The sequence below is a fragment of the Priapulus caudatus genome, unplaced genomic scaffold (genome assembly GCF_000485595.1).
Source record: "Priapulus caudatus unplaced genomic scaffold, Priapulus_caudatus-5.0.1 Scaffold600, whole genome shotgun sequence".
In the NCBI taxonomy this organism is placed as follows: domain Eukaryota; kingdom Metazoa; phylum Priapulida; class Priapulimorpha; order Priapulimorphida; family Priapulidae; genus Priapulus; species Priapulus caudatus.
Genome location: NW_014577661.1, coordinates 1 through 15,829, shown reverse-complemented (window position 1 = coordinate 15,829; position 15,829 = coordinate 1). Strand labels below are relative to the sequence as shown.

Genomic DNA, 15,829 nt, shown 5'->3' with positions numbered 1-15,829 from the left:
CCAAGCGCGATGCTGATCGCGATAACGTAGTGAGATTTTTGCGTTCACACGTTGTAAAAATCTCGAGATTTCGATCGCGATGCCAAAAACCGAGATTTGCATCCGCTAATTCCCGCCAGTGTGAACGCGCCTATTGGCAGATGCAGCAAGAATTCTAGTTTCTGAAGTTAACAATTGCAAAGAGTTCTAACTCTTTCCATCGAAAAATAAAAATAAATTAAGCGCACGGATACGCGGCAAAACGATTTCATTCTTGAGCTGTTACCAGCGCTCATTGGCTGATTTGCCTGCGTAATACCGTATGTCACTTAACGCAGAGGCAATCTTGAAAGGCGCACACAACGCCAGTCATCCACCTGTCAGCCAAACAGAGAGTCGCTGCCTGGCTACATGACTCACACGTCAGCAGGCTGCACTAAACAAACACGCACGCTCGCGCACACACGCATGGACGCATATACGCACGCACGCACGTGCACGCACGCACGCACGCACGCACACACACACACACGTACACACGCACGCACACGCATGGACGCACGTACGCACTCACGCATGGACGCACGCACGCACACGCATGGATGCACGCAAGCACACGCATGGACGCACCTACGCACGCACGCACGCCACGCACGCACACACACCCACGTACACAAGCACGCGCACACACACACGCATGGACGCATATACGCACGCACGCGCACGCACGCACACGCATGGACGCACGTACGCACGTACGCATGGACGCACGCACGCACGCACACGCACGCAAGCATGAACGCATGCACGCACACACACGCATGGACGCACGCAAGCACACGCATGAACGCACCTACGTACGCATGCACACGCACGCACGCACGCACGCATGGACGCACGCAAGCACACGCATGAACGCACCTACGTACGCATGCACACGCACGCACGCACGCACGCACGCACGCGCCCGTCGTGGAAACACGAGTCGGTGCAGCCGAGACATACATAAGCAACGTCACGCGAGCTTGCCTAAACAAATATCATTCTACAAAACTGCATATATGTATATGTTGTCTCACAGTCCCTCCCACCGGGAGTTGCCAGACAAGCCATCGGACGGAGGTCTGGAATAAGGGCAGTGAAAGCTTACGGTTGGTTTTTCCGTCGTGCTCGCGCCGATCGAATCGTGTGCTATTCTCCACGCGCTGAGACGGATTGGTTATAGTTTGCATAAGATCAACAGTAAGGGGGGGGGGGGACAAATGCCTGCGTCAGATCGTCAGCGGCGACACGTCGCCCTCTGGTGTGCTAACGAATTAACGTCGTGCTGAGCGCGAGCAAATATTTGTCCGTCTCATGACGACAGCCATTAGTGAAGGCAAAGCTGTGTACGCAGTCATCGCGTACCGACGTACTGTAGCGCACGCAGCGGAAGTGGGGGTGTGAGGGGGTGATCACATGTGTGTAGTGTCGCTAATCAGTACCTTACATAGGTGCTCTCGTCTCTTTACCCGGCGTCTCTCGGATCCGGATGTTGATTGCCTGTCTGTATACCTGCCTGCCTGCCTGCGCGCCTGCCTGCCTGCCTCCATGCCTGCCTGTCTGCCTGCCTGCCTGCCTGCGCGCCTGCCTGCCTGCCTCCATGCTTGCCTGTCTGCCTGCCTGTCTGTCTGTCTGCTTGCCTGTCTGCCTGCATGGCTGCATGCCTATATGCGTGGCTGTCTACTTGCCTGCAGAAATCTCGAAGGTCGTTAGCAAACATTTATAGTGCGGGGGACGTAAGAAAATTAGATTTAACTACATGGAATCGCGCAGCGGCAGCGCGCAGCGATCATATCGACTGTATGTATGTGCAGCGCTAAAACTATTACCGTAGATATCAGCTTCAGAAACAAGAGTTTACACTCGGGGAACGCTGCGGCGGCAATATCGTTACCGCCACGGTTAGAATTTAACGAGTCTGCTAATAGGTTAAACGAAATCTCGCGAGAGGCGCAAGCCCGCGCAGTGTTGGGAGTTAGTGGGTGGTAGAGTTTGCCCGCCATCGCTGCTTGTCGCACAGTAGAGAGAGATATATATCATGAATTCTTCCAACCAATTTTATGCTACTTTTATAACTGTATGGAAAGTGACCAAAACGCGTGATAGGATGGGGACACCTGACCTATAGTAGTAATTGAAAAGAGAACGCGATAAAGAAAGACAGAAAGCTAGAGAGCTAGAGAGTGAGAGAGAGAGGAAGAGAGAGAGAGAGATAGAGATGAGGGGAAAGAAAGAGAGAGAGAGAGAGCGAGTGAAAGCGGGCAAGAGGGGGATATAGAGCGAGCGAGAGGGAGAGACAGAGACATTGCGAGCGAATGAGAGAGAGAGAGAGAGAGAGAGAGAGAGAGAGACAGACAGAAAGAAGGGAGGACGCATGTAACGAAGTGTTGGCCATAAACGTTTCTCGTATGAAACATTTTTCATTCAATTCTTAATGCTTCTCACATTTCGTACATCGTCCTCTATCGAACGAAAATGACTCAGCAGGCATGGCGGGCGCTGACAACAACATCCTCGTGGTTTTATAGTCCGAAAAAGCTTTCAACTAGCTAACGTTGCCTATCTAGCCCTTGCCTCCCCGGTAACACCGCTGACATAAAATATTGCCCGGAGATATAACCACTGCACGTACATCGCGCAATTTACACAGGCAATTGTCAACCAAGTTCGTAGAAAACTTGCGAAAGGAGGAGAGGAACGGAAGGGAGAAGGGAGAAGGGAGGCGTCACGTCTCTGATATACGAGCCAAAACAAATAAAATCGCATTGACTCAAGTTTGCTCATCAGTCTAATGGCCTCATCGTGAAAGTTTTGCAAATTGCGAGGAACACATTCGTTGAAATTAATTGTAAACAGCAGAAATAAAAGCAGCCGCTGCAGCAGTAGAAGCAGCTGAAGCAGTGCCAGCAACAGCAACAAAATCAGCAGCAGCAGCAGCAGCAGCAGCAGCAGCAGCAGCAGCAGTAGTAGAAGCAGGAGCAATAACAGTAGGGTGTAGCGAGGGTGGAGAGAGGCTGTCCGTGGCGGAGCCTCAAGTGGTAGTTGTCCTGCTGCAGAGTTGTCCTGCTGCAACCATCACATCGCATTGTCACTGGGGACGAATCCCCCCCCCCACCCACAGCTTACGCGTCAGCGCTCTCTAGCGACGACACCTGATTGCCACGTCCGCCATGATAACCAATGAAATTCTATTCGCATCTTAACGTATTCTATTCGTATTATTTAACGACGTAATTTGCGCACGCGCACATTGCGCTGATTTCACATCTTGCCCTTAAATGGATACACGAGTCACTATATATATATATATATATATAGTAATTATAATATATCAGTGACACGCGCGCGTAGGCGACCTTTTTCTAGACGGGGCGGGCCATGGCTTTAGCGATGTAATCAATCCCTATTATATATATATGTAATATTCGGAGTGTAGGCTTATAGGATACTATTATATTTATTATTCTGTATTTAAAGTGATCATTGCGAGTTTTTTGGCTCAGAAAAACTAAATATAGCTGAATATAGTCTCACCTGACAGTGGAAATATCACTGATTATACCCACATTAAAAACACCAAGATTTTATGCAGTTATAGCATAGAAAAATTGATTTGACCACATCATACCAGCAATAAATTTTATCGTGTCACGACTCTCAAAAATCACAAATGGCGTCTCAAACAAGCGAACATAATTAAAACAAAAGGGCGTGCAATTCTGTTTGGTAAATATTATTGAGTTTTTATGTCAATAATTCAGAGCACTTTCTGTCATTGTAATTCCCGTGTTACTATCTGACTGGCAATCCACAAGCTTCTCTAATAACAGACTTTACGTGGCATTAAGTACTACACTGCTGTTACGTTAGTATGAACGTCTGTGTTTACACTCTGACCTGATTCCTACGGTGCGTAATATGCATTGCTGCACCGTGATAGATGTCTCGTGCTACCGCGAGAAAATTCGAGAGATGGCAACGGTAAACAGAAACAGAACGCAAAATTGTAATCGTGCATGATTTCATTGGATTTGGTGAATACGAAGGTTCTAAGACATTTTATCGTTACTCTAGACAATTGCTGTTACTCAAGCAATAACGGTAGGTATCATGAAAGTGGGGAAAACACTGGAAAATTCTCGCAATAGACGCTTTAATATGTCGTTAATAAAGAATATATAAGATATTCTTATAAGATATAAACTAAGATATAACTAAGATATAAACTATATCTAATATAAGAACATATATTATTATATAATAATATAATAAAGATAAAACTAAGATATAAACTAAGATATAAGATATATAAAAATATATATATACGATATATAAGATGAATAAAAAATATATAAGATATATAAGAATATTAAGATGTTCTATATCTAATATTCTATTATTCTGTAGAGTTTATACGATACACTCCTGGTAATATCATGCCGAATGCGGAGCCGTCTCGTGCGTCTAGCCGTTCGCCCTCCGGCTGGGAATGTGCGCACGACGTAACGTGGCAGACGATCTGCGATAGAGAACGAGAATCATTTTCATGGCGAGAGACGCGGAGAAGACAAGTAGTGGTGGGGGTCGGATGCGTACGGCGTAAACACCTCATTCTTCCGCACGCGGACGCTCTCTCACCTTGCTACCGAAGAAAAGAAGGAGATGGAGAGCGAGAGAGGACGAAGAGAGGTGGATGAGATCGAGAGTCCATAATAGAACAATTTTTTATTTTTTTATTATGGACTCTTAATGAGATCGAGTGAGAAGTGAGCAGGGCAGGGAGATAAAGAGACGGCGGGAGTATGCGAAATAGGGAAGGAGATGGGAGAGAGCGCGCTCAAGAAAGAGATCGGGGAAGGGGAGAGTACAGAGAGAAAGGAGAAGAACGAGATAGTGGGTGAAAAGAGAGAGTGCGAGGGAAATAATTTGCGTGGCTAGCTCTGGTTTCCCTTTTATATACAGCCTGATACGCGCAGGAAATTTTGCCACCTGGCTTATTTCCTTCTATTATCCCCGCAGGATTAGGATTTATGGTATCCGGTAGCAACCGGAATTAGATGCGCTCTCAACATTTCAGTTTTGTCCTAGGTGGTTAATAATGAACCCAAGCTTGTGCGTCCGTGTATGTACACGCGTGTATGCGTGTTCGCGCGTGCATGCATGCGTGCGTGCGTGCGTGCGTGCGTGCGTGCGTGCGTGCGCCGTGCGTGCGTGCGTGCGTCCGTGTGTTAGCGCGTGCATGCGTGCGTGCGTGTGTGCGTGCGTGCATGCGTGTGCGCATGCATGCGTGTGTGCGTGCGCGAGTGCATGCGTGCGTGCATGCTTGCGTGCGTGCGCGAGTGCGCGGGTGCATGCGTGCGTGCGCGAGTGCTTGCGCGCGCAGATCTGCTGGGAGCTTTATTTTGTTTGCGCGAGATATTGACATTTGAAGGGAGTGACGGGCAGGAAATTGCTGTCTATAGCCATCAATAACGGACGCTGGATTTACAGCAGTCGCTATAGTAGCTATATATGTTCTCTCTATACAACCTCCCTGCTGTTCTGTTTGCGCTCTGTTATGCCACGTACATACGAACACGCACACGCAGACACACACACACGCGCACACGCACACGAACACACATGCATGCGTACGCGTACGCACGCACACACACGCACGTACACGCACGCACACACACACGTACACGCACGCACACACACGTTCACGCACGCACGCACGCACGCACGCACGCACGCGCACACAACCCTTATTCTTTCACAAATATTCAGGCAATAATACTTCTATTGTGCGCGTGCATCCGAGGCAGAGCAGTCACACGTACATCCGTAGATTCTGGGGTTCTGTTCGTAACATACGTTACGAAACCAGTGTATCTATCTTACACGGGTGACAGAAAATAATTTTTTATCAGATGCAAGTACATGATACCCTTGTATCGCACGAACAACCTGTACATGGTTTGGCGGGTTTAGCATATCACATGCGACTGATGCGAGGGAGTAACCGCCATATATTGGGGTGTATACAGATATTCTACCATGTAGAACTCAACAACTCACACCCTGTTGTCTAGAGCGAGTTTAGCACTTTCGCGATAACATACAAAGAGGGCGACGATGTCGAAACCCATCCTGGTAGTAGTTGTGACGTCACACGTCTAAAGCATCGTAACTTTTGAAGTGACGTGTCATGCATTAGTTATGATATTTTAGACTCGTGATGTAGGCCCTACATAGCTATTCATGATCTTTCTTACAACCCCCGCCCAGCAACCCACGGTCCACCCACCCACCAGTGACGCAAGTAGAATTGTTTGCGTGTGATAATGCATCATCACAATCTCGGTTCACGTCTGCTAAGTACATACTAACAAGGGCTATTAATACCTGTATAATTAGCTCTTGATACTAATTGGCCGCGCTGTCTCTTTTCATCGTTTCAGACTACACGTACAAAGATGGCATCAGGATGTTAGCGGCGTCCGACGGCAGCTCCCCCTGGCTGCCGTATCGGTGTGAGATTCGCTGCAACAACGGGGAGCATTGGTTGTATCCGGCGACGAACATGTCTCCCTATCCCGTGCCTTGTCTGATCAACGATAGCGATATCATCGGCCCATGCAGACTCACTCACGGTACGTCACTGCACTCGTCACTCTACATACTACCTATACTTTACTCTTACTCTACCGTCGGTTATATATATGCCATACAATCACTATCGGATAGGATTAAGAGCTAGTAAGACATGTATAATGTATGTGTGTATAATGTATACATGTATATCAAGGGTTAATAATGAGAAATTTTAATAATATTTGACAAATAATAATTGACAAATTGACAATTTGTCATTATTAATCCCTGATGCGTATATATATATATATTATAATAATGTAAAATTAGCTCTTGATAGGATGTATGGCATTTGTAAGCCATTGCTGACTACACTATATTCACCGTGTGATGAAATTTGTGACATTGTAAGTCATTGCGACTATCTGAGTTACTGTCCAGTGTGATGTAGTGTAATTGGTAAGTCACCAATAGCTATCTCAGTTGACATTTTGGTGAATTATGTGACATTTGAGGTTTAACCCCCACTATCTCAGCTACTGTCCTATGAGATATGTGACATTTTAAAGGACAATTGAAGTCAAATTTTATAACTTCTGTAACGTTTTTATACACTAATAAATACATTGAATAAACGTTATTCCACCCATATTCAAAATCCGGCGGCCGCAGTTTAACCATCCCGCTCAAGTAAGAACACAATGGAATATTAGTCTAGGTCATGTGACGTCCAGCCCCCTATTGAATACACGCTATGTATGTAAACATAGTGCGTGTCGACTTGGGGTGTATAAGATGGAGACAAAAGAGCGCATATTCAATGATTCTAGTGATTACTCAGATGATATGATATTTAGAGTGATTTACCAAGTTGGATATACGGTTTGAGCCTGAATATACACAATGAAGAAATTGAGGAGAAATCGTCTGAAAAGGCCAACGGCGAAGAGTCCGGCCACAAACTTCTCAGAATCAGAACAGTCACCGCAGCACATGGCGGAATTGGAAGCTTCGGTAGCCAGATAGGACTGTAAACAAATTACTGGTGTTTGCTTGTAGTGTTTGTGAATTAATGCAGTAGCGGCACCTGAATGTATATGCTGGCTGAGAATGAGAAGATCAGGTTATGTGTAGACCAGTTTCGACGCTAGACCAAGGTGAGGCCATGCGAGTACACTGACTTCACCGGGGGGCTTATCAACGCTCGGTCAAAGAATCCAACATATGTATCGTCGTGAGCACTGTAACAAATATCTTCTACGCAAGTCATGTACATAGGCCGTGGAATGCATTAAATCGCACAACAGGTATATGTATGATACATGAATATGAAGTATCATTTACAGGCTAGCATGTTTGTTGTATGCTGTAACAATACTTTCACACTAGCATAAGCATAATACTAAGCGTGTTATGCCACTGTTACGCTATATAGATGGCGTGTTCAACGAGGGCTGTGACGTCACATACCTTGATTCAATATTCCAATGTGTTTCTTAGCAAAATTGGGGCGCCGGATTTGAAATGGAATAAGTTATTGAATGTATTTCTATGTATAAAAGCGTTAGCAGAAGTTATAAAATTTTGACATTCAATTGTCCGTTTCAAGTCATGAATAACTATCTCAGTCGACTGTCGCGGGAGTATATGTGAAGCATTTAAGTCACTTCGTCCTCCATCCGAGGCTCGGCTGTCCAATGAGGATATCCAATATGATGATATCTAACATCAACTCTCACCTTACAGCGCAATAAGCTGATCGATACAAGTACTACTGATCAGTGAGATCAGCACAAGATCACAGTGCGATAACAGTCAGTGCACAGCTGATGAGCTAAGCAGCGCGCGGCGCATCGGGTCGGCCTTGCGACGCGATTTGATGATGAGCGTATGGCCGCGGACTGTGGCAGGCATGCGCCGGCGACCGTAACACCACTCGGCCTAGCATCAGCTAGGCGCAGCTACCGCAAAAGCAACTAACATTGCCGCTAACGCATCAGACTGGATGGCACCATCGCAAACGGTACACAACTAGAGAGCGAGCAGAGGGAGCGGAAAGCAGAAGGCACGATGAGAGAGAGAAGAGAGAGGAAGAGAGAGAGAGAGAGAAGACGAACAGGAAAGAGGATGAGCCGGCGAAACGAGAAAGTGAGCAACGTATAAGATACTAACAGAGAGAGAAGAGAGAGCAAGAAAGATGGTATGAAGGTGAGGAGTCAGGAGGTGAGAGCGAGAGACGAGAGAGACTGACCACAGATAAAATAATAGAGAGAGAGTAGATATGAAGTAGAGAGTAGAGAGAGAGAGGAGAGCAACCAGAGAGGAGCAGACGCTAGATACGAGAGTCAAGAGAGAGGCGCTATGATGCAGAGAGCAGAAGCGCGCGAAGTGCGCAAGAGACTGCGCGAGAGCCTCAAATAGGTAAATACCACGATGCAATTAATCAGGTGGCTATATAGTAACCAAAACTCATAAATACGAGTACGAGAGTAATGGATCTATACACACCTGTCGGAGGATAGACCTCGTACTATCTTGGTACTCGGTGATCGCATAATCAGGCGGTGGAATTAGCGAATGCTACAGTGTGAGCCGCTGGACTAATATTGCTGCTAAATATAATGCTTTGACGAACATTATGATCCATTAAGATTCGGAATACGTGTGTTGCATCATAGAATTTGCGAGAGCGCGCACTACCCCACTGGACACGTTCGTTAGACGAACTAGCAGTCCTCACATGCGTCACTACCGAGCACTACACGTACACACCTACACACACGAGCGAGCTCTGGCCGGTCATAGTAACACACCACAACACATCTAAACACGGAACACAACAGCACGACAAGCTGTGAGTCGCTATACGCAACACACTCTCTCTGCTCTCTCTCTTGTCTTCCTCCACAGCGACATCGTCTCGTCGTCTCTCACACACACACACTCTGATCGTATGTCTCTGCGTCGCTCGACACACATACGCATGACACGACATAGCAACACGCACACACCACGACACCAGCAAGCAAGCCAGCACACACACACACAGCACAAAGACGACGAAGCGCGCAAGCCTCGCACACATCACTATCCCCTGCGTGCTCGTCGTCGTCTCCTCTTCTCTGCTCTCTCATCGCCTGCGTACTCTTGACTTTGGGCCCTCTTTCTGCCTTCTCCGCTATTTGCCCTTATATCGCACTCTGAATTTCGCTTTGTTCCTGGATCTGAGTAAAATACAATTGTGCTCTCGTGTTCTCATGTGGATCAATTGTTTCGTCTCGTGTAAGACACAGCGATAATCACTCTAGTGGTATATGCTATGTATGCAATCCACCGTCATGCATAATCATGAACGCGTGACGGCGGTAAGTGGCTCAGTAGTTCGACGGGGCAGTGTAGTCTTGTTGCTGCGTCTATAAGCAGTCTCCCTCCAGCGGCTACAGTTCTCATATCATACTATGCCGGTGTTTGCAGGTTCCGCAGTGTAGTCTGTTCCTATACCATCCACCTCATCTATCTATCCGGTGTTTGTCGCACAGGTCGCACGAGACTGTTCGACTAACAAACTCCATACTCAGCACTGCTGCTAGTCTATCTATCAGGTAGTGGCAGTGTATGAAAGTACGAGTAGTAACAATTGCTGTTCTTATACCGCATCCAGCCGCCATCTATTCTTATACTTATGAGCTTGTTCGCTACAGTTTAGCGCAGTGCTAAGCTCTGTTCACTAATGATAGCCATTCCAACACAATGTATCTATCGGTGCGGTGTTCGCAGGTATTCAGCAGTGAGGAGCTACGCACCTAGGTCGAGTATGTCTCAGAAGCAACCGGGGACAGCGCGAAACCGGGCACACGACATGGGAGCCAGCGAATAAATAGCGACGACGCACCTCGTCACAAATGAGAGGACGGCGCCCGCGCAGGACGCTGGTGCGCTCGGGTCAACATCTCCGCGTCCCTGCAGCGGCCGGGCCCCTCTCACTCACATTAAACTACGACACCAACAGGCATCTTATCTATGCGAAAGTATGCTGCACGCGTTAACCATCAGGGTAAGTAAAGTGCTCTATACTGGCATTCCACTTACAGGCAGAAAACTACTATTTCTATCCGGTGTTTTGCAGGTTCACGGCATTTGTTAAGTCTAAGCGTTATACATGGATATAGCCTATCACTACGTCATTCATTATACAATACAGAACGGATGACTTATGTTGCGAGCTTGCCAAGCACGTACGTGACATCGTGTCACATGGAGAGCGAGCGCACCGTCAATCTAATCTATAACTCCTGAGTAGTTTTCTTGCAGGTACACACGAGCAGTGTAGGCATCGTGACTACTGATACACGCAGCGTGAACCGGATCGGCCACCATAACATCTAATCTACTGACCGTCAGTTTCTGCATGTAAAATCAGTTTACTATACATGTTCCGCGAGCAAGCCTGTAATCTGTCTGGCGCATAGGCTATATACCGTATTCTCAAACCAACAAACACATCATAACATGTCTTATGCTCGGCGAGTGTATCGCAAGAGTACTGCTCCAGTAGTACGGTCTGATTAGCCGGCTAATATGAACCAACTGCCACTCTTCATAGTAACTGAAGTCACTACCGAGTACTATTGGCTGGAGGTTCCGAGCACGTAGTAGCGTAAAGCGCAGGAACGGGCTCGGACACCTCATCATCATGATTCTCTTAACACAGCGCGCGAGCACGTCAGCGCGAGGGCGGAATGATGATATAAACGAACTCTTGCACCACGTAACGGAAAGGCTACAAATCTTCCTTCAACTATTGATTTTATTATCTTAATTATGTATTACTTATGTATTATTATATCTATGTATTGATTATTTATTAGTTTGATTTGACACCTTTCAATGGTTATTCACTTTTAGGGTACAAATATTTTTAAACTTTCAAATTATGGGCTAACTGGGGCGACAACTATTGGTAGAGTTCTGTAGCGCGAAAGGCATTCCGATGGTACATCGACCTGAAAGCAAACGCAATGAACAATTGCTGACGCGGAAACAAACGGATCATGTCGAATCTTGCAGATAATCAGTCAGGGTCTGCAGCGGCAGGAATCAGCGTGAGGTGATATGAATCTTACTTCATGTATGATAACGCCAGACATTGATACAATGGCAACGATAGCGTCTTTACCTACGGTCGTGGTCGTGATAGGGCAGGCACGAGTGTGGACGCCTAGATATAAGCACGTCAGAGTTATGCGCTATTGTATACACGACGGTCAGGATCAGAGTATATTGACTATCTGTCTATAAAGGGCCGGAGCGAGTCTAGAACAATGATACACGGGACGTAAGTATCCTAATAGTATAATTGTCAATGATTGTCATAGTTAGTAATTGCGACATAGTGGCTATGTCTACTGAGAATGGAGATCGCGAGTCACTCACTGCGAAGCGAAATGGTGATGATTGGAGACGAAACCGAAACAGAGAGCTCATGCGCCGTGCTCGTAATCGTACAGCACCCTGCCTACGGCGGAGCAGAACTAGACCATGACGTGTGTCCGGCAAGATAAGCACGCGAGGAACCGTAATAGATACGCTAACGAACCGCTCCGAGGTCAGACACCGGTCGTGCTAAAAGCGACAAGATATCGTGGCCAGAAGATAAACTGAAGACTCGCCAGACGCCGTTCGAAACGACGTACGTGCGTGTAATTACACAGTAGGTTCAGGGGTCTCGAGCGATGCGTGTGCATTCTAAGAGCATCTAGCTACCGACACAAACAGCAAAAAGAGCAGGCTGAACGGCAGATATATGAAAAAGAAAATTAAACCAAAGCAGATTCAAAGGAATGAGTGGATACAGCTATGTCTAACTTGAGAGCGACATAGGATACAATGAGCGTATACATATCATAGCTATACATACATACTGAGTTACAGTCACATATCAAATACGGCAGGCGACATACATAGGGCACTACAATACATACGCATTATCTACCGATACGGATACATCGACACTATAATACCATACATACATATCATACTATACAAGTACGCATACATACATACATCATCAATACATAATCATAACACTACTATACAGTACAGCATACAAGTACATACACTAACATACCATACATAATATCATCAGTCAGATTAGCATACTAAACAGGTAGCAGTAGCATACATACATTCACCAAATAACGAATCTCACTTTCACCTCGTGAACGAAAATAGTCGATGAATCCATAGTCATAGTCAGTATCATCACCATAGCCTGGGCTTCATACGATCACCTCAATCAGAATGATCATGTACATGACACTAGCTATACTATACTTCACACATTCACGACACACACACAGCGACACCACACACTACACTCCTACAACTCAGCGACGAATAACGACTACATGAGGCATAGACATACATAACTATAAACACCGGCCGAGCATACATGAGCATAATGACAGGATGTTTGGAGTCAGCGACGGTATTATCATTGCCGAGCTCAGCGCTTTGAGTAGCAGAGCGAACTTGCACTAGTCGACAACACCACGCTACACTAATAGCGTACACACACGTCTTTGCATGTTAGACAGGAGAGATACGACTAGACACAGGCAGAAGCTAAAAATTAGTAAGCAGAGGCGAACGAAGAAGCAGGAGCAAAAGGCAAGCACGGACTAGCCAAAGGAGCACCCGTGAGACACAACAACAGCGAAGCACAGCGACACCACACACAGCACAGACAGACACACAGCCCACAGCAGCACCGCGAAGACGATACGAATACAGTAGCAGATGATGCAAGACGAGAAACACGAGCAGCGAAGTAGCATAACATCGAGCACGGAACACGCCAGCAGCGCCCGTGCACACACCACGCACGACACACACACACACACGACAACACACCACACACACACAACAACAGCACACCACATAATATATATTAGAAAGAGACAAGGGCGAGGATAGTCTCAGCACGAGCGATAAGCCGTGAGTGTCGGCCATAATTCCTTGCATTCTGTGGATCCAGACTCATGCAACTCGAGGCTATATATGTATAGTTCTAGTATGATATTGGGGCTGCAGGCAGCTAGGTCACAGCAGCAATTCTTATCCGCGGAGATACACATCACGACTAGGATCGCCTAGGAGCATAGTATAAGTGAGTATTAAAGTATGGAAGTAGCGCAGTTGATGTAGCATAAGATAGTACAGTGATAGGCACCTAGTATAGATGTATATCAATCTATGAATATGCGCTAACTTACGAAGTGTAGTGTGAGTGATAGGATCCTGGGTAGTCAGGACGATAGTAGTAAAATAGATGGAGCGCCGCTGATGCCGTACGACTATGCATTACCCGAGAGCAAGTCGCATGAGTAGACTGAGAGCATATGAGCATAATAGTGACAGGATGCCAAGTAGTAGTCCGCCCGAGATTAAGGAATAAGGGCATGCACAGACGGTCAGACCTGCAGACGTAGCGAACTAAATAGTGTTGACATAAAAAGATTATGTGAGGTCAGGAGATACGCAAGAGCATCGATAGTAATAAGCAACTGAGAATAACCCGACGTCTAGATAAATGATGAGGAGGGTAGAGTAATAGGAGGCTACTCACCTAAGCGACCTAGCGGATATGATGCTCATGAGAAGTCCAAAAGGGGGTAGAGGGAGTCCATGAGGAACTAACTCAAGCAGCTGTAAGTATAGAGGTACGCTGGAACTAAGTTTGAATTGGTATCCGTCTGGAAGCCGGCTAATGTCAGAAATGAGTGTACTCCGATCTAGATATGCACTGAGTATGATTGACAGTACTATAATAAGACTGAGAGGACCTACGTTTAAAAGGAAAGGGTCCTACCGGATTGGAGAATAAGAGTACAGAGAGAGACTTGGCTGTTTAAAAAGTGCTATGGCTGTAGGGGCACTTAGACAAAGAGAGGAAAGAGGAAAGCGGAAGTATAAATTAAGTAGTAGCTTAGTAGGTCGTATGTCATCTGATGGTGCAGATTGAAAGCGACCGAACCCCGTGTCGATGAGAGACTTGTGGAGGCTAAGCTGGCGACTGATCAGCAGCGTGAGGCGTATGGCAATCTACGACTGTCTCGAACGTCCGACACACACCAGCACAGGGTATTGGCGACAACACAGATACTACACACACGGGCGCGTGATGATGCATCAGCCGCCTTGCGCGTGTGCACAATCGCTGGATCACAGAGGCGTGTCGACAGTACAGGTTACCATCTGAGCATGCAACGATCAGCGCACGCGAGCGCCACGTAGCTAAGGACTGACCCGTGCGAAGTTCATATTGCCTGGTTTGGCCGATGTCGTTCATGTGGTTACGACGGTAGGTGCGACGACCAGTGAGAAAATACCGGTACTGTACAGCGGGAGACATAGGTCAGCTCATATTGAGCGACAATGGCAGGAGTAGCCTAGCAGCGAGGTGGGCGACATTGAGAGACTGAGCAACGTCTAACAATAACGAGCACGAATCAGTCTTCTGTATCATAACCAGTGATAGTAAATCAACAGCCAACTCTACACCGATCACTATCTACAGATGATGAGACGCCAGTGTCCTATGAGCCCTATAGTCAATCTGTCATGTGTGAGGTGCGCAAGCAGCAGACGCCGATAAACGATGCCACCATACAGCAACATCTACAAGCTAAACACACAGCAAGCAGGCGAGTCCTATCACATCTGACAAGGAAGGGAGCAAGGGCAAGCTGACGCGAAGCGGCTGAAGGCACAGAGCGCAGCAAGAGCGCAACGCAATCTTAAACAATGATAAATAGCTAGGGCAGAATGGGGCAGTGCACGAATAAACAAGCATACTATAGTATCTAAACAGGGTGAACTCATAGCTTCGCAGCGCACAAGCTAGTGGACATATATCAGGACTGGCATAGGTGATCAGAGCCAATACCGACCACACGAACATTTACATTATAATCACCGAGGTCGAGGATAACGCTCTGGCAGAGACATGCTGGGAAGGCGCTGGTCTAAGTCGGGCGGACGAAACACACTGCGGGAGTTGTCAATAACGAATGGATGCAACCCAGGGATCCTAGCGTGCTAGTGAGATCATGCTGTGTAAGTGTTAGGTGTCTGGTTATATACGCATAGCAATCATGAACGTAACAGTCGTCTGATCAATCGCAGGCAGTGGCGCGTCGAGACCATTCTCGGCGCCACTGTCCAGGGTTGG

General features: G+C 46.8%; 1 protein-coding gene across 1 annotated transcript in view; it reads left to right on the top strand.

Moving 5' to 3' along the window:
* The window catches only part of LOC106812008, a gene marked incomplete at its 3' end in the record, with an annotated part of 100,500 nt that extends 93,844 nt beyond the window's left edge, over nt 1-6,656 (top strand). The window contains exon 4 of the mRNA XM_014815760.1: nt 6,465-6,656. Within this exon, the coding sequence (XP_014671246.1) occupies nt 6,465-6,656 (192 nt within the window). The remainder of the gene's footprint in view (nt 1-6,464) is intronic.
* Nucleotides 6,657-15,829: the final 9,173 nt, after the last annotated feature.